This window comes from Aythya ferina, assembly GCF_964211825.1.
Source record: "Aythya ferina genome assembly, chromosome: 2".
In the NCBI taxonomy this organism is placed as follows: domain Eukaryota; kingdom Metazoa; phylum Chordata; class Aves; order Anseriformes; family Anatidae; genus Aythya; species Aythya ferina.
Genome location: NC_140297.1, coordinates 18,298,412 through 18,318,505, shown reverse-complemented (window position 1 = coordinate 18,318,505; position 20,094 = coordinate 18,298,412). Strand labels below are relative to the sequence as shown.

At 38.9% G+C, this 20,094-nt stretch overlaps 1 protein-coding gene across 2 annotated transcripts in view; it reads left to right on the top strand.

The window, feature by feature from the left end:
* The window catches only part of GPR158 (G protein-coupled receptor 158), a 194,536-nt gene that overhangs the window by 11,360 nt on the left and 163,082 nt on the right, over positions 1–20,094 (top strand). For both annotated transcript variants that reach the window (XM_084511197.1, XM_084511196.1), the window contains exon 2: positions 2,900–3,005. In XM_084511197.1, coding sequence (XP_084367323.1) covers positions 2,900–3,005 — 106 coding nt within the window. The remainder of the gene's footprint in view (positions 1–2,899; positions 3,006–20,094) is intronic.

The window sequence follows — 20,094 nt, the reverse complement described above, 5'->3', positions numbered from 1 at the left end:
TCTGTAAGCATGTTGTTAGCAAACTTAGGGCAGGGGAAAAGGTGGGCCTGCTGCTGAAGTGGATGCTGGGCCTTGGACGGAGGACATGGAAATGGTCAGTGATACCACTTGGCAAACTCTAGCTCTGTGTGTGTGCTTTGTAACTATTCCTCATGCCCCAGCAGTGATCAGTTTACCCTTCATTTTCATTTTGTCTCTTTCCAGAAGCCTTTGTAGAGGGGAAAGGAGAGTTGCCTCTTTGACCAGTTAAAAAATAAATGCATGCAAGGGAAAAGCTTTCCCTGTAAAGGAACTGAAGGCCTACTTTCCTAAGGTGTTTGGAGAGTCTCCCAGGTGAACCTGTTGCAGCCTTAGTAAGGATATATCAACACTCTTTTTCCTACCACATAAACTAGTTTCTTTAGAGTAGTCAGTGACAACCTAATGCTTGAGAGACCCTTACCAAAGTCCCTTGTGTATAGGATGAACTGAGAAGGCAGGGACTTGCCCTAGTCCTGGGCCTGCTGCTTGCTTCATGTGCTTGAGCTCTTTACACCTGTGTGCAGCTAAAGTGAAATCATTAATAAGCAGGTCTTGTCCCTGGCCTACACATTAGCATTTATGTTCAGAAAAGTCCAGAAAATACCAGAAATCTACCTGGTGGGGTCTGCGTGTGACCTGTTGAGGAGTTAGTTACATCTGCTTACTCTATGTACTCCAGGAACAACTGAAGCAGGTGTCTTCTCACGAGGTTAAGATAAGCCTGTAACCCACCAACATAAACATTTTAGGGAGCATTAGTGTGTACAGTGTGGCAGCTTTTCCCCTGAGGCCAGTGGTTACCGGGAACCATGGAAAAAGCAATTGGGAGGGGAGGAACTGTAGTTTTAGCAGTCCCTGAGGAGGCTGATGTTCAAAACAAGACTGGAAATAGAGCTATGAATTAAAAATATTTTTGTGTATTCCAAAAGCATGGTGTGTGCTATTTCCAGCTGAATTTGCCACAACCTATGCTTAGATATTTCAAGAGATTTTAAAGCGTGTCCAGTATCAGATTGTGTAGATTTTAGCAGGAGATAGAGGCAAGGGGATGAAGAGCATCTGTACGAACTTCTTATTTTGGCACATAGGTTCCTAATGCAGTCTTCCTCTGATTCCTTGTGTTTCTCCAATGACTACCTAGCATGTATGAGGATAAATGTCCAGATATAGCTGGTGTGGACACTTTGCTCTTGGTCATACTGCTGTTAGATAAGAGGGAGCAGTATTGTCCTGTTTTGAGCAAGCTCGCCCTTACCCATGTTCTGATTTCGTTCACAAGTGACCCCTCAAATGTATGGCTCTGTAGCACTATTATTTATTGTTACAATTCTTATATATATTGTACTTTAGTTAAAAGAGTCAACATGCTTTGAGGTGAGCAAAGGTGACCATGTCCTTGGTCCTTTGAGATCTCTTGGGAAAAGCTTTTGGTGCTTCCCAAGGCCTGAAGAGGAGATCTCTGAAAAGTGTGACTATGGTATGTTGAATCTGACAAAGCTCTGAAAGTGAAGAACAGTCTGTACAGTGCCTCTGGAAGACCTAGAGAATGGTATCTTAAGAAATGATTTAGAAGCATTTTGGTACCATTGATGTAACTACAGCATGTATGTTAGGCTATTTGTTTCTGAAATCTGACATTAGGAAATTAAGAGGTAATGTTGCACCACTTCTGTCCTTGGTAAAGGTGAGGATTAGTAGCTGGGAGGGTAGTCCACTGCCTGAAAGGGGGCTGGTGGTTGTTGTGCCATGCAAGGTCACATGGTGGAAATCAAAGCTTTAGTCTGAAGTGGCTGAAACTGTTGACTTATAAGAAGTGGTACCCTAGACTTAGAAAATCAGTAGAGAGCATTTATCAGTTGAGTGAGTCTCTTATGACCTACCAAAATTTGCATGGCAACATTTTTGCCAAGTCCAGAGCAGTCACAGCTACTTTCACAAGCTGATGCTATAAATGTTCCACATCTGAAGTCATCTTGGAGATGATTTTAGAGAAAATGAGGAAATTGTTGGAGGTTTTTTTAGAAATGTGACTCCAAACTTACAGCTTTTGTTTTCTTGTGGTGATTTCTGAGTTTCTTTTTATAAAATGGAGCACTGGGTTTGAAATTGGTTGTTAGCTCTTCATTCATAAAAAATTAAGGGGAACTTTTGATGAAGAAAACACAAACGTTCTTGGTGTCCAACTAAAATAGTTCAGACAGTCATCAAGGACTTGTGTATGGAGGAACCTTTTTTTTTGGCTTCGTAGGCATCAGTGGCCTACTCCTGGACTGTGCTGCCCTTCTATAGTGGCTTGCATCTCTGTGAGAGGAATTAAATTGCTGATATATCAATGTAGTCGAGGGGATGTGCAGAGAGGGGGGGTCTGGGTGTGAATTTTTGCACAATGGTTTTGGCAAACATCATTCCCTGGGGTAAAAGGGAGGATGTTGTCACCTGGCATGGCACTCACATATGGTTCTGGGTACTCCCTGGCCCCAGTGCTCAGTGTGCCCTCCGGTTTGGCTGGTGAGGCTGCTGGTTTCTGAGACAAAGCAGGTCACTCATTGTGCTTATTTTAGTTCTTTGCTGCATCGTAAAATGTGAAGGGTGTTAAATTATTTGAGTGCGTAACTTATTCATACCTGCCACCTTACATCTATCGAGTGCATGAGATTTGCAGCTTTCGTGCCATAATGCAACTCAGTGAGCTCTAACATATGAATATGTCTCTGCGAGCATGGCTTTGGGAGCACAAAACTCCACATTTCTCTTCTCAGACATATCAAATTCCATATTTAGAGGACAAATGTAGTTCTGCTTGGCAGGTTATAGCATTGTAAAGAAGTTTGGTGTATTTCTGTAGTCATTGTGTTCAAGGCTGTTTTCTCTTTTTCAGAGGTGTCGTTAAAGTGGACATAAATCTGCAGAAGGTGGATATCGACCAGTGCTCGAGTGAGGGGTGGTTCTCGGGAACACACAGATGTCATCTCAACAACTCTGAGGTATGTTTGTAAGGAACCAAGCTAGACCTCAACAGAGAGTCTTTCCATTATGAATAACTTTCTGTAGTATAAGTGCTAGCTGTTCTATAGACTCTAAATGTGGTTTATGGACTGGACAGACATTCCTGTGCAAGGTGTTATGGTATACATGAGTTTCAGGAATGCCTGCAGTTTAGGAATATTGGCATTAAAGCAGAAGTTAAGTTACTGTGCAGAAATATTAGCTATAGGAACAAAGAATATCTGCGAAATGATTAATGAAGTTCTTGTGAGTCAATCAAAACCCATTATTTTACATTCAAAGTTAAAATAAACTTTAATGTGAGTATCTCTTTTGAGTGGACAGTCTTATAAAATGCAGTAAAAGTGGCTAAAATGCTGGTACTGTTTATTCAGAGAAGTTTGGTCTCTTGCAAGAATGATGCAGAATAACAAAATTGGATGCTATAATTCTTTTTTAATAGAAATGCCAACATTTTGACAGAGCTGACTAAATGTTTCCGTTCAACTCCTTCCTGCTTCCCCTTTCTTCTGAAGGCCTGTGTCTGGCTCCGTCTGTCAATGTATCATAGATCATTCAGCTTGGCAAATCACATGTACGCAATGAAACTTAAAGCTACAATATATTCAGTGATTTTTTTGATTACATATAATGTTGTTTTCAAAGGTGCACATTTGTTATCTGTGAGACTGTTCTTCGTGTACTTCTGTACTTTCAGAAAGCACAAAGCACAGGGGAAATTGAAAGCTGAAAGAAATTTGAAAATTGAATGAAATTTGGAGTTGTTTACCAAACTACTCGTAAAATGCAGTTCTATCCAAACCAAATCTAAATTTAGGAAAAGTTTGTTTTGAGGAATTCATTGGTTAACATTTTTGAGCGAGAAAAACTCGGAATTGCTGTAAACACCTTTTTTGGTATTTTTCACTTTTTTTTTCTTAAAATATATACAAAATAAGAAATCAAATGTTGTTTGAGAAATAAAAACTAAATGTAAATATTTCTGCAAATGTTTTTTTTCTTTGTCAATTAGTTTTTGACTTCTAAATTGAAGGGAATGATTTTCGATGTCTCATGTTTCCTCCTAGAAGAAAATACTGTTCTGAGATCTGATAAACCTTGTTTTTTAGTGTATGCTAGTTATCCTGTACATGACTATGTGTTTTGACAAGTGCTCCTCCTTTTCCTAATGTCTTATGAGTAGAAATGTCAGCAGAGGGGTGGGATGGTAAGTTACGTTTCTTCCTGCAGCGAAGAAAAGGGAGGGGGAAAAGAAATCTTATGAGAAGACCAAGAAAAACACATGTAAAAGTACAATGGAAATAATGAAGAAGTATCACCGGCAAGCTTTAATGTACCTTTGGACTGGTTCAAAGCCCACTCTTAGCTGTAATGGGTTCTGAATCATGCTCTGTATTCTTAACATTAAGCAAAACATAATCCAAGTGAAACCACACTGGAGGTAATTTCAAAACTATATATATTTTTCCAAATCTAAGTCCTTAACTGTGTGTCCTGCACACAGAAGAATGTAAAAAGCTACTCCCTCTTGAAATAAGGTGCAAGGCATGGACTACTAAGGCAGGGACGGTGTCTCCTGAAGATATGAGCCAGGGCTGGGTTCTCTGCAGTCTGGGCTTCACTCTCCTGCTGAGAGCATGGTGGGTGTTTCTTACCTGCTGAGGGAGAGAATAACTTTTTTTTTTTTTTTTTAAACATTTTACTTAAGATGTGAGATGTACATTACAGATTAGTTCTTCATGCTGGGATATTGGGCTGATGTTACAAAGGATGCTCTATTTTTCATACTGGAAAGATGCATGATTTTATTTTAGTAAGCTTACTGCATAAATAAAATATATCTTCTGTTCTGCTTCTGCTCTACTTCTACAAAAGAAAAAAGAATGTCCTTGGCTGCTCTGCCAATTTTACTACCTAGACCTTCATGGTGTATCAAAGCCTCTTAGGCATCTAGTGACACCTAGATGTAGATACTTAAATGTAGGTGTCTTAACCTCAGATTTGAATTCCTCCTTTCTCTACTAAAGCACAGATAAGCAGTGTTACTCATGGGAACGGGAGTTGTTTAATGAGTGGTGCTGTAATATGTGAGCTGGGCTAATGTTCACAGCTTATGGTTTTAATAATGTGGGTATGGAAATGAATGCCACTGCATGAACAGCTTTTCAACTCATACGTAGAGCAGAAACCTCTCATCTGCCCTTGACATTTATTAGTGTTAAATCAGCAAGGGTCTCATGGCTGAAAGAAGGTAATGCCAACCTCCCCCAGACCAACATGCAGCTTGTCAGCAGGGAGTGCTTTTCCTTATTGCATCTGAAGATGATGAGACTCCTTGCCTAATAACAGTGACATTGCGGATAGGTAGTTGCTAGGAATAATCTGTGGACCATCTCCTTTTCCTCTGTGGTCGCTTTAGGAGGGGTCTTCTTTTTTTTTTTTTTTTTTTTTTTTTTTTTTTTTATAAAAACGGATCTCATATGCTGCTTTTCACACTTTGTTTAAACAAAATCTGCACTGTAGAGTAAGGGTAGGTTACATAGCTGTGCAGTAATGCTTTCCATACAGCGTGTCTTATAAATGCTACTGAAATGATGTTGCCCATCCTTGCTTTCATCTTCTTAGATGAAGATGCAGAAATACCTGCTGATGCTGGAATGCTTTGTCCCAGGTTACAAAGTCAGTCTCAAGCAGAATAAAGAAAGGGGGCACAGATTTAAGCTTGTTAGACCCTGCTTCATCTTTTTTTTTTCTTTTTTTTTTTTTTGAATGACTCGAGCATTCAGCAGTGCATTATTTTTCCACAGACCTTTTGGTAAGCCTTTGGCTTAGTCAAGTTCCCAGTTCTCTCTGGAATTTTGGTTACTGCACTGCCGTTACTGCTAGGCCAGGTACCAGTGCCATTAAGTCTAAGGCATAAAGCTCAATATTTCAGAGAGAAATCTCTTTTTCCTTGTCTAACACTACAAAAATATAGCAAGTGACAGAGAAAAGGGAAAGGAGGTGACTGAGGGAATGGAGAAAATAAAACAGCTCACAAGTTACTAAGAGGCTTCTTTATTTTGTCTTACTTCAGTTTTGTAGTGGCTAATATTTCCCAGATGCTTCAGGTAAATTTTCCTACTTTCTGTACTGTTCTAAAATGTTTTTCTTCCAAACAAAAATGAGTTTAGAGAGGAGGAGGTGCATTACGGCAAATGTAAACATGCTGGGAGCTGAATAAACCAGAGGTCTTTATGTGCTAAGGCTAAAACATCAAAAACAAACAAACAAAAAAGTATGGTTCCTAATGTCTAAGAGAAAACACAGATGTTTCTACTCAAAATACTGTATTGCCTTTATGCACTCTGGCACAGAATCACTAGAAAATGATCCTAATTTGTGACACTGTGATTTAGCTTTGGGAGGTCTCAAATCTAACCTGATTGTGTGATGGAATAATTGTAGTGCTCTTCCTTGCTTGAAAGAAAAATAGCGTGTGGTTGGGGAATTGAAGATTATTACTACTCAAATAGAGAAAATGCCTAGACATCCTATTTCTCCTTTAATCACTCTCTCTCCTAGGTGTTTCTTAGGACATGGAAAGTTGACTCTTAAATACCTTGCTTTTTCTATGGTGCACTCAAATTGAATTCTAAAAGCAAACTCTGGGAACAGGGACTGAAATCTTAGATTCCACCACTTTTAAATTGGCTACCAAGGTCCCTAGTATACAGTCATATTTTTTTTTTCCTGACTTGCTCTCTTTTGTGCCCATCCCTGACTTCATAGCAGCCTAGATGAACTGGGAGAACAGTCATTGCTTCCTTCAACCTTCAGATGATGAGGCAGGCAGTTAGGTGAGGCTTTGCATGGTGAAGCCAAACTGTAAAAGTGATAAAAGTCTGCTTCAGTTTTTTTTTTTTTTTTAACCATATCAGCCAAAAAGGAAGGGGACTGTGGCCAGGTGCTCTGTTCTTGGCCTGGGGTAAGAAAGGACAACCCATGGTGAAGCACAGAGCTGCACTCTCCTTTCTGCCTTCTTCCCTGGAAAAAATACACAGGTAATTTGCAGTGGGTGAGGTGGGTAATATGTGCAAGACAAGAAATAATCAAATGAGTTGGGTAGGGAACAAAATATTAAAGATAATTCTGAAATTAACAGGAAAAAAAAAGTTTCCTAATAACAAACAGAATATGCTTTCATTGTACAGGCAAGGTTGGGTATGAGGGTAAGAAAGCATGCATTTTTAGTGTTTGAAAGATTTAAAGATTTTTCTCTTAATATACAAGGTTATCTCCCCATACATTCTGTCGGTAACTGCTTCCACTTCTGGTAATGACTTTAGAGTCCTTGTTGGGACACTGACGATAAAATCAAGGCAGAGAAATGTCTGAAGAAATCAGCTGGCATAGCACATCGAGCTTGGCCGAACACTTGCAGCCAGCAGCATCAGCCTGTGAAAACTGCAGTGGCTTCCACACCGTTCCCCCAGCCTTAATGAGACTGCCAACAGCTTGCACTGTGAGGCAGGCTCAGCTGACATCTCTCTGGGTTGCAACAGTATTCCACAAATGACAGCGTGCAAAAATATCTAGAGGGAATGAGGGAGGCAGAGTAAACAAAAAAAGCTTCACTGCTGTCTGTATATAGCATGTGTATATTTGTGTTTGTAGGAAGATGCACAGGCCTCCTGTGTATTTATTCTGCACAAACACAACCACTGGAGGAAGGAAACAATATGGGAACAATACAGTCAGGTTTTTTTCCTGTTTAGCAGGCAAAAACACCGGTGACCATTGCATTTTACTACAGTGTACACAGTGTTACAGGCAACCAACAAAAAGGGTGGCGAGGGGTGTGTGTGGTTAACAATACAAGTGTAATGGGAGTTGGGAGAAAGGAAAAACAAAAGTGCTTTCCAGGTTTTCCAAGCAGATGCCTTTGTCAAAGTGGGAAAAGGCCATTTAATGCACATACTCCATGGGAGGGGAAGCCTCACAAGAAGTTAAAAGTCATAACCCTGTGGGTCATATCCAGTGACATTGATTTTGATTACTACTTACATGAATTTTCTGTCCATTAGGAAAAATGCAGTCAGAATGAGATGAATTTAAAAACCAAGGTGTGTGTTGGCAATACAGTCTGACAGTGAGCGGGGTTTACAGGATATAGTTAACTTTTAATTTGGAAGCAATCATCATCCCTGGAGTTACAGATTGCATTCAAGATACACTCTCTATGCTGGTACTTCTCCTGCTGTATGTGAGGTGATATTTCCCCTTAGAAGAAAACAAGATCTTAAGTGGTAGAATATAACTACTAAATATGGCATCAAATCCTGGGCCAAAGGGGAAATCTAAGGTAGGAAGGGAGCAGCTCAGTTTAATACACAGGTAAAGAAAAAATAGCCAGCGCTTTTTGCTTTCAGAAGCAGAAAGGAGTGTCTGTCCTGTCATAGATAAAGGTTTGTCAGAGCTTTCAGTGATAAACAAGGTGCTATGAAAACCAACTTTCAGTGTACAGAGCAGCCAGGTTGCTTAGCTACAGCTATCTTTGCCTTTTCAGAAAAAAAAATCTTAAATGACTCTGTTTTGAAGAGTTACTCTTGGTTTTCTCTGTTATTCTAAAGAAAACCTTTGTAATGTTTCCTTTCATCTTACCAGTATTAACGAGCATCTAAATTTGTCCAAGTCAGTTCTATTTGCAGTGCTTTTCCTTTCCCCAGATTAAAAAGTGAAAAGCTATAGATGACTGAGTGCTGTCTGACAAAAACTAAAATAGCAGAGATGTAGCTTTTTTTTTTAGTTGATAGGCAATCATTGCATGGCATCCGTTACTGGTAGTTCTTTCACATCTGTTGGTACAGCTTTCAGATCTTTCTCTGCTGGACATACCATCATTACGTGGGACAACACTGATTAGCTGAACCAGTCCTTGCAGGATAAGGTAAACTGTTTTACAAATAAAGTAAAAAGAAGTTACTCTTGCTGGATTTGCAGGACACTGACATGCCCTCAAGGAGGTCTAGGCCCTGTATGCTTATTTCATTTCATGTGGATATGGGAATAGAGTGATCCTTACACCTTCATTCTGGAGAAGCAGCAGTAGCTAGCAGTTAGGGTCCCTTAGTCTTTGTCTTCAGATTCTTGTTTTCTTACTGCTGTGTGGTTTTTTTTCTTCTTTGAAGTGAAATGATTAAACTTTGTCAGGAAAAAAAAAAGGCAAACTCTATAGGAAGGGGCACTTGTATGAGGTTAGGTGGCTTAAGGGATTGGGGATAGGAGTGTTTCTCACCCCCCTTCCAAATTACAAATTTTATCTCTGTTTTCACAGATGTACATTGGAGAGAATCTGAGAGAGTATGAAAAGCCCGTGTAACAGCTGTAGGTGGGGGAGGAATAAATTTTCCCCTCGTGTTTGGGAAGGAAAGAGGTGATAGCCCAAGTACCTAGTTAGCTGATGGGACATGGACAAAGTGTGCCTGGTAGAAGCAAAGGAGAAATCACAGAGGGAGGACGGGCACAGGAGCTCATCCTTGGAGAGAGACTGGCAAACTAATGTCCTGTGGCTGGGGCGTGAAACTGCAGGTCAAGGTCTACCCGTGGCCACAGAAAACCTTACAGCAGGAGCCTGGGGACTGTAGCCGGGCTGGATTATTCTCCTTTGGGAAACTGGCTGAGTTACCTTTCCTACACATGAAGTGATGGTAGCTTTGTCAAATCTAGTATAAATGCAGCAGAACTTCATTCATCCAGGATTTTCATTTGTTACCAGCACATTCAGAGGTCTGTACAATATTTGAAAAATCACAGTTGTAGCATGGCTGAGGTTGGAAGGGACCTGTGAAGATCATCTAATCCAACCCCCTTACCAAGCAGGATCACCTAAGGCACGTTGCACAGGATGGCACCCAGGCGGGTTTTGAATATCTGCAGAGAAGGAGACTCCACAACCTCCCTGGGCAGCCTGTGCCAGTGCCCTGTCACCCTCACAGTAAAGAAGTGCCTGTCCCTAAGTAATGAGTGTGATTAGATAAATGAATGCTAATTTGGTGCCAAAGTGTTTGGTCCCTCCTACGTGAGAATGGATGTGCGTATTTCTGAGGACATGCAAGTGCTCCAGTATCTTGTGAGATAACATAAAGACTGTTACCCACATCGTAGAGCTGGGACACAGGAAAAATATTCTCTCAGCTGATAGACCTCCTGCTCGCTCAAACTGACGTGTAACTTCCAGGTGTGCAAATTGCTCTCTCCAGTTTGGTTTCTGCACGGAGTTATGTAGAGTGTGTGAGTTGAAAGGGAGTCAAGTTGCTCTCCAGCCAGGGCCCAGTCTTGGGTTGTCTTTGGAGAGGGGTATTGGGGTGTGGATGGTACGCATCCGCCCCACACTCCAGATGCCTACAGGATGAGTAAGCATCCTGATGCATTTTTGTAAACTTGTGTCTGAACAGATTTTCTTACTGATCTTCCATTCTGACAAAATAGTCAAAAATGAAAAAACCACCCAAAATCCTCTTAGCTAAATGTGGTACTACCACACTTCTTGTCATTGCAGAGGGTGCCAACTTCATGTGAACTGCACAGACAGCTCCTGAATCGGATACTTAGCTATTTGTATACTCAGGCCATATAATGCGGAAGATTTTTTTGTTTGTAAAAATACAAAAATTCTGCTTGTGCAAGTATTCTACAGCGAATTATTTTTATTGAAAAAACATGGGCTTGAGAGAGTAGATAATGCTCTGACTAAGCCAATGGAAAAAGATTGTCTCCCTTATCATAACATTTTTATTAAATGTAGCAACTGCTTCTCCTGCTTTTTTTATACTTCATGATACCTGCACAAGAGACAAGTTTAATTTAGCCTTAAGGAGAAAGTTCGTTCCTTTTATTCCAGTAACTATTCTACTTTTTTTATAAAATTAGATTGAACACATATTAAAGATCCCAAGATGAAAAACTAAAGAAAGTAGCTGCTGAATTTTCATATTCAAAGCCATAGCAATAGCTTTAATGGAAACTCATATAGCTTTATTTTTGAATGCCCTTTCATAGCTTTTAGAGCAGTGGATATTAAAATACTTTTGTTGGTGACTTCTGGTAGAAGGTGAATTGTTTCTTTTCTCAATGTCTCTTTGCAAATGCAGAACTGTTTTTTTGTTTGTCTTTGCTTTTGTTTAGCTGCCAGTAATTCACATCATTTATTCTTGTTTGCATTTTCCAGTACCGCAAACTGATGGCTATCAGGTCACCCAATCACTGGGCAGCTGCTAATCTAGAAATTTGGCACTGCATTTGCTAAACTACTTTTTTTTGGTGCCTCCTCATTGCTTTGTCACCTTATCTTGTTTCAGATCATGAATATATTAAGCACTGTCCCTAATATGGGAACGCAGAGTGTTTGATTCTACTCTTTTTATCTTTTTGAATATTTGTTTTCTTTTTTGTTCTGGCTAGTTTATAATCCATTACTGAGCTTCATCTTATTAATGCCTTTCTTTTTCATTCATCTCATGCAAGGGTTTTACTCTTATTTCTTCAGTGAATAAGTAGAAAAAGAGAAAAAAAAATACTTCTCAACATCTTATACACATAAACTATTGAAGATAAATACAATATTTACTGTCTTGGATACCTCCTTTACTCAGAAGAGATGGCGAGGAAAAGTAGATTTTACTGTAGAAACAGATGAGACAGTCTTCTATTTGTAACGTTATGCTGTTTTCTGTTTGTAGCAAGATTAGAATTCCTCTGCGGCTAAACTCAGCCCCTAGATTTGCCACAACTGTTGTTCACAGGGAAATCAATTTCTATTTACTTGCATAAAATAGACAGTAGGGTTTGCTTACCAAGTTCTACTCCGCCAGAGTACAGTATTTGCTTTCCACCCCCATTCCATCATTGTTTATTTTTTCATCTTTCGAATATAATTATCTGGGAAAAAAGTAATATTCATGGAGTGGTGTAACTCTGCATTCCGATTTAGGTGAGAGTCCTGTAACTTTCATCCAAAACATTTGAAAATAAAGCTAACACGGTTAGTCTGACCTAAGAGCTTTCACTAGAGCTGAGAAATTGAATTAGTGGTGACTTATTTGAATAGTTTTTGTGTCTGCATATTCATTTACATCTGTCTGTGTATACACATCGTATGCATGGGCATGCATGCCTGTGTGTGCAGACGTATAGGGAATGTGAACAATTATTGTTTGCACTAGATGGTGACTGCTCCGTGATGAGATGTAACAGAGGCTTGGGAGATGCTGCTCCTGGCCTAGCATGTGGCCCCGTGCTCTGCTACAGGCTCTGGGGGCTAAACAGCTGCTATTTTAGCATATGCCAAACATCTTTCTTCCAAGAAAGGAAGTCGGAGGCACTCCAGAACTTGTAAACTTTTACGAGGCATGATAAAACACACTTATATTTTTAAATGTCCAAGACATAACACAAGCTGGTTTTATGCATGTCATAAATTGTTACCCTGATGTTAATCATTTTCCCACAAAATGGAATTGTATATACCACAGAAAACATAGGAAAATAAGTTTCTAACACCTTGATTTGTAAAGTCCATGTTTTGAGGAATTATATGTGTTTCTAGATGAAATAAAATCTAGTGACTACATATAAGTTGGTGTCTCAGTACTGGCTAAGAGTGTTAGCTGTGGGCTGGGACCCTGTTATATGAGACATTGCAAAAACAGAGCAAATATTTGCCCTGTAGAGCTTATATTCCTGATTTCATATTGTTCTAGAGCTCTGCAAATTGAATAGTGCATTATGTTACCTGAAGGTTCACCTACACTGACTTCTGTGGATAGCTAGGAGGACGCTTGTTTGAAATGTCTAAATAAAATGCTTCAACCATCTCGATACGGATATTTTGGAAGATTTCTTAAACAAAAAACCTATTTTTTTTTTTTTCCTCCTGGTACTAGTGAACTTTAATTCTGAAGTTTGCATTTTCTTGCAGGATGGGACTACATAATGATGATTGCTTTCTAAGGGACCACTTTATTGCTATGGTCTATGTAATTATGAAAAGCGATTTTTATGAAACATTACTTAGCCACTTAAAGAAGAATTATTTTTAGAGGTTTAATGCATTTTTCAGTTATGTTTCTTTTCCACAGGTGATTGAGTTGCCTGTAATTATATATCAGTAGATTATTTTAGCTACTTTCTAACATTATTCAACAGAGATGATGCATTATGTCATTTTTGTTACAAGTGTAACCTAAAAATATTTTCTTTGAGTACATGATTATAAGGAGTCCCATCTTGTATCCTTGTCATGCTATTGCACTGCACCAAATTTTAGAGTGTTTTCCCTATTTTTCTATATCTTGATTATCACAGTGCTAGATGATGAATGTTGGAATACATGGAATAGATGATGCACTGACTTTGAAATCAACGTCTCATTAAATTTTCCCTAGCTCTTGCTTGAATTTTCAGAGTGTATAGATGTGTATTTCAATATAAAATGTTAAAACAAGAAATGACATATTCTTCTTTTCAATTGCTTTACTCCTCTCTAGGTTGACTACCTAATAAAATACCCAAATCCAAATGCAGTCCAGTCCGTGCTCTCCGGCTTATGGCTGCAGACCAGGAACCTTTCTGGAAGATGTGTGTTAGTCATTCCCATGCTCCTGGGCTCAGGGCAGAGGTGTTTCGTTTGAAGCAGTGTGGTCTGTGCTATAGAGTTGATCAGATTATATTATCTAATACTCCCCTTTGGCTTGAAATCTATTCTATAAAGTCACAGAAGTGCTGAATCATTTCATCGTGTGTACCTTTGATCTTGTTACTATTTCAATTGCTGAGGGTTTTTGAAGTATAGTAAATTGTCTCCTCCTCTTTGATGTCTCTTGTAAACTAAATTGGCTGAGAGTCTTCCAAACCCAGACAATTATACAACAGTGCAGTGTGATTTTATTTAGTCTAACCCCATTAGTGAGCTTTCTGCTTCTGAGCTGGTTTCTCGTCTGCTTCAGCCACTCATATTTGTGAAGTTTTTACCAGTAACAACTTGACTAATGCACATGAGAAAAACAAAACTTAAAAACCTTAAAACATTTTACTACTTTGTAATGAATTTCAAGTGAAGATGATTGCTTTGAAACTGCTCGTGGCTCAACTCTACAGCAGAGCTGTGAGCAGTCCAGGGGCTGCGCAGGAATGAGGGGTTTGTATTCATGATGATGTGATCCCTGCCTCTCTGCTGCGAGAGGTAGCAGCATCTGGCTCACTGCATCAGCAACAGCTTGTGTCTATTTTTGAACCAGTTCTGTTCACACGTGAAAACTATTCTTAACACATCGGAACAAAAATAGAGGTGTAGTAGAAGATGCTTTGTTTTTCCTTCATGCATCTTTACCAGATTTGTTAACTCAGTGGACAGTTAACAGCCTAATTCTTGTTAAGCTTGACTCTGTAGTGAAAGCTGGTGAAGGATGTCCAATGTGCCTCTTGACAATTTTCCTTGTGCCTTCTTAAGCTTCCCTGCTACATTTTGATTACAGAATCAATCTTGTATATATTTGCCACATCACATCTTGTAGAGAGAGACTAACCAACGCTTTGCAGCCTGCGGAAGTCTGCAAGCTTGGTGGGGAGAAGCACCGGACGGGTCACATTTCTCTCTTCCCTGAAAACAGCCTGTATGAAGGAAAACAAGGAGAGTTTGGATGCTTGCCTGAGACTGCCTGCTTGGCATTTGGAGGGGAAAAGCTACAGACGTGAACAGAGTGAACCTTTTTTAGAATAGATGTAAGAAGTGTGGAGCCTTATAATAAGAGCCTTAGGCAATCTTTATCCAGAAGACAACAGGTTTTTAGAGAAATAGGCTGAAACAAGCAATTTACAGTTTGCAGATTTACCCCAAAATGTGGTAGCTGGAAAGAAGTTGAAGGAAAAAGTCTAATGATAACTGCTATGAACCTGAACTTTAACTTTGTACAAGTAGGGTGAAAAGGAGAAAAAAAACAAAGTAGATTGTCCCTTAGACCACTGCTGACACTGATCTCATGAGACTGAACCCAAGAGGCTGTGCTTTGAGTGAAAAATTGCATGCTGGAGGGATGGTGAGTTCTCAAAACACCTGGAGGTATTTCCAACGTAGATTCCAAAATGAATATTTCTCAACCCTTCAAAATTGGATTGTTTTTATCTGCCTTCTCACAAAGAATTATAGTGCTTCTTCTTGTCTCTGTTAAAATGCCGTTAACTGCTATTTCAGATCTCATAGTCCAGAATTTAGAGGCAGACGTAATCTGATCTTCACGGTAAGGGCCTCTGGAGTAGCTTCTTCAGGAGAGATGGCAACGTGGGTAGGCTCTGCAATTGGATACGGAATACTGAAGATGCTCTAGTTCTTCTGAGGACAAGTATTAACTTTTTTTTTTCCAAACAAATCACTTACACAGGGAAAAATGTGTAATGGGTTCTATGTAGCAGATATAAGGACTAATATTGACTTTGCAAAAAATATTGATGTTGCAAACAAGTTGACTATATTCAAGTCAAGGAGAAGGGCTGGGATGATAGGGAAAACGTGGCACTTACTGGGAAAAGCACTTGGTTTTCCAGTAACTTTTGTAACAAATCAGATTATCAATAGCAAAGCAAGTTTTTAGGGCAGTAATTAATGATGGGATAGATTTAGACCCGTCTGGGCAATTTTGAATGATCAATTTCCTCTTGTTGGTTTGTAGTCATGGGTGCTAGATAGGAAGCTTGGAAATGAAGTGCTCCTTATGGCTTTTAAGGAAAATAGTTATGATAATTAAAGCTAACAGTTGTTGAACTACTTTGTCAATCTCTGTCCATGAAAGTCGTGCTGTTAAGTTAGCTGTGGAAGGACAGTAATTTTAAAACTGGGTTGTATTTGTCCCTATACGGTCATGTTTGAAGTGTTTAAAGTATTTATGCCCTACTTGTCAGTACACAAGTGAATTCTGACAGAGAAGCCATGAGCTATTGCCATGTTGCCAGTACACCTTGCTAAGTGCTGTTGCTCTGTAAAACACAGCTCAAATGTCTTTTAGGTCACAATAATAATGAGATCCTTTCTTATTTTTATTTTTTTCTCCTAGAACTTGAAGATTACAACAGTGTTCAATTGATTAAAAAAATGCTTTGAGGCACAAGAAGTAATGAAGAAAAGAGATCAGCAGGACTCTTAGCTTTAAAAAAAAAAAGTGTAATGAAAGATAAATAACAGGAGCTTATTACTTGAGGATATAATTATTTGAGAGAGCATGGTGAGGATATTGACTAAACAAATCAGATGGTGGAAAAAAAGACTTTTTATTAAATATCATAGGTAAACAGAAAAATGGAGGCCTGTTAAATTAATTGATTTTATTAGTGGTAAGTGAACCATTTTTATTTGGTGGAGTGTTATGTAGGAAGCATAGTAAGTATTAGCAAGTAAGGTAAGTTAAAGTAAGTTACATTAGCAAGTAAGATAAGTTACTTCTAATATATTTTAGATTCTAAATTCAGACTGCTCTTGTATATAAACTTCTACCAGGCAGTTCTTTCTTTAGAAAAATCCCTGTTTTTAATATTAGTTTTAGATTATTCAGAAAGAAGGTAATGCCAAAGCTGTTCTGTTACAAGACTTTTTTTTTTAACCTAGTAAGAGAGAGTATATTAGCTATTAAAGGAGATGAGGATTCATGTGAAATCTTGAGAAAACACAGAGCAAGAAGCTGTTCCCATAAAGACAATAATGAGCACCTAGTGCTCATTAACCACTTAAAAAGTTGATTTGTCCACAGCTGATATAAAGGCTTTCAAGTACACTGGGGCTGCCTGCACCTTAAATTCCTACAAGAGCCATGGTAACAGTTTTGGCATGCCAGCCTCTTCAGCTGCAGGACCAAACCCTCTGAGGGACCTGGTAATGACTTCAGGCACGATTTGAAGGACTGCAGAAATTCAGCAGCTGTTAATGTTGATACGTTTTTGGATGAAATGAGGACAAAAAAACCTGACATGGTTGAAGAGTTGTCTTGTTTTACTATTTTCTCATTGATGCTTGGCTGTAAAATTCACACTACTACATCATTTATGAATCTCAGGGTTTGTGGCTGAAGATGTTAGGAGCAAGTAATCAACTGTGTAAGTCTAAAAGAATGCAGAGAACTATTTGTAGTACAGAAACTTGACATTATTGCTGAAAGAATGAGATATTTTGTCATGAGGCACTTTGAATTTGAAATTGGAAACTTTTTTACTGTCAAAATCTTTGCACAGAAATAATCTTAAGAGAAAGTCCCCACAAGTGCAGGGAGCTCAGGAAGAAAATATTGAACTAAGTGCTGGTGGAGAGAAAAACTGTCTGTAATTTCAGGGGAAATTCCTCTTGCCAAAAAGGGTCTTTCTGTAATAGAAATGCCTTGGTATTGCTGACAGATTTCTACGTAAATCTTATGTTAGTTTATGTGAAAGTGGAGTAATGTTAGTTGAGAAGCTAATCCCTTCTCCTCTGCAGGAATGTCCTAGGAGAATACTCCTACAGAGTAGCCAGAGAGGAAATGTCTTTTGGTTTTGAGGTCAATGTCAGCCTTTCAAGAGTAGCTTAAAAGATTGGGGGGAAAAAAAAGGGTAATCTCTTCCTTGTTTTTGTGGTGTTTGCTTTGATCTTTTTTGGTGTATTAAACAAAATTAACACGTTTTATTTATTTTGGGATGGTGGTAGAAAAGTTGGGATGCTTTGTTTCAGCAAGAAAAGCAGTGTCCCACATCCTCCTTAAGCCCTCCACAGCCCAAAAAAGATTTCAAGTCAATCCAAACAAAATACTTTCGGTTCAGACACCGAAGTGAAAAAGCATCTTCAGAGATCTAAATGCAGGTTCTCCAAGACCTGTAGCTCTGAAACCTTTGAGCACTGGTGTAAATTTGCACCAAAACCATACGAGTCAGCAGTGGCGTGTGTACATGGAGAAGTTTGGCTACCACGTCAAGAGCAGCTGGTCTGATGTAGCCTTCGGAGATGTGCAGCTCTGCTCCTCGCTGGGCATTGCTGCCATGGCTTTGGTGTAGGACGAAGCTCCTCACTGCACAGCCCTGCCCTGTGGGTGCTGAAGAGGTGTCAGACTTGGAGGGAGTTAAAGTACTGTGCAAGTTATTATATCTCAGTCATGTACAAAGGTTGCTAAAGAAATTTGTTGTGGTTATTACTTCTCTTTTTCCTGGAAGAGAAAACTTTGGCATTTTCTAGTTACATAGATACAATCTGAAATGCACAACTCAGCCTTTGGTTTCAGGATTAAGGCTTTGAAAGTATTTAGAAGCTCCCAGAGGTTTCTAAAATGCTCATTTGGGGAGAAACTACAATATTAAAAGTTGAATAAGGTTGTTTATGGGTAAAAGGATCCTAAATCTGTTAAAATAAACCTCTCTGAAATACCTTTGTTTGTCACTCCACCACTCAAAGTCTTGCCGTCAGAGCAGAAATGGATGTTTGTCTGCCACCTTCTGCCTGTGTCCTTGAATTTCTCCTGTAGCTTCTCCATGCAACTGGCAAAATTTGCAATGCTCTCTTACAGGGGTGCCCCCATTAGCTGGAAGTTTGTTAGTTTTCTCTAGAATACGCTGGCCTTCAGTAGGACATGAGTTGGTGAGGACTTTCTGGAAGAAGGTGCGAAAACCATTACTTTTTACTTTTGCTTTGCCTGAGAAGTCAAAATAGATCTAACTCCATTACGCAAACAAGTGAGGGATACATTATTCATCTTTGTCGCTCCCAGCTCATGCATTTTGTATATGATATATTTCCTTCCATTTAATGAAGGAAAAGAAAACACAAAGCAAACAAACAAAAAACCAAACAAAACAAAACAAAACTTGATCCTGTATCCTCAGTTTTTTTTAATAAAAATGTTCCTGCCAGTGCTGGTTTGTAACAAGCCAGGTCACGGTGTCCAGTTTACCCAAAGTGAAATGGCTGGATCTAATTTTAAAACTGGAAACTCTAGAAGAGTACATCATTTTTGATAATTATTTTACTGTTATAGTTGATAAGTTTGTTTTTATGTAGCTGCGTGCCTGTCTGGGAAGACAAGTATTTTTATTTGAGATCTAGGTATTTTAAGAAAGAGTGCAACTTAAATACCATGCAGAAGGAAGCATATCTTGCAGCTTGATTCACGTCTTAATTATACTCCCCCCTGATAGGGGGAAGTATAATATTTGAAGTTAATTAAATGCTAATTGGCAGTTAATAAAGGGTTACTTTTTCTTGCTTGCACTGTTTTTTGCCTGTATTGCATAGAGTCCAAGGAACTGTTTCTGACTGTCAATCATCAGCAAGCCTTGTATATTTGAGCAATTTTGACCTGGCTCTAGTAACTGCCACACGTAAGGCATTTAGTTCTCCCCAAATTCCCAAAACGTGACTCAGTTTTCTGTTTGTTTTTATTATCCCGTCCCTTTGCCGTTTTATATTTGCAGCTACCACCTAATTTCTGTATTCATGATTTTTAACAGATGTTTTCATTTTAACATCCACCCATACAAATTCAACTGGAGATCTCCAAATCTACCATCTCAGCTTGAAATCTCAATATTAATATGGGCTCTTGCTTCTTTTTAGGAGACAAAATCAGGTTAATGTCTGAGTGGATTAAATCTGACCACATTTGTTCATCATCTAGGTAGATACAAATGGCTGATTTCAGAAATAAGAAAGTAACTCATTGATCCAGTTGAAACTAAGTTACTTGGTCTTTAAGGCATTGGACAGGCGCCTTTTGTGTGTTAAAGTTTCAGGTTTAAATGTTATTTTAACCTTGTCCCAAGTATTTGTATGCACTGTGTCTGCAATATTTGTCGTTTAATTGGTAGGTAACAATGGCGATAATGAAAGGTAAGCAAACTAGTATTCACACACAGTCTGTGAAAAGACTTCCAGGACTTACCCTGTGTTGCTCACTGTAATAAAATGGCATTTTTATTTATGACATATTACTATAAATAAATACTGATTTTTTTTTTATGTTGTGTACTCCCACTGGAAAAAAAAAGCAGGTCAGAAAGCATGAATGTAAACACACAAGTGGTTTTTGG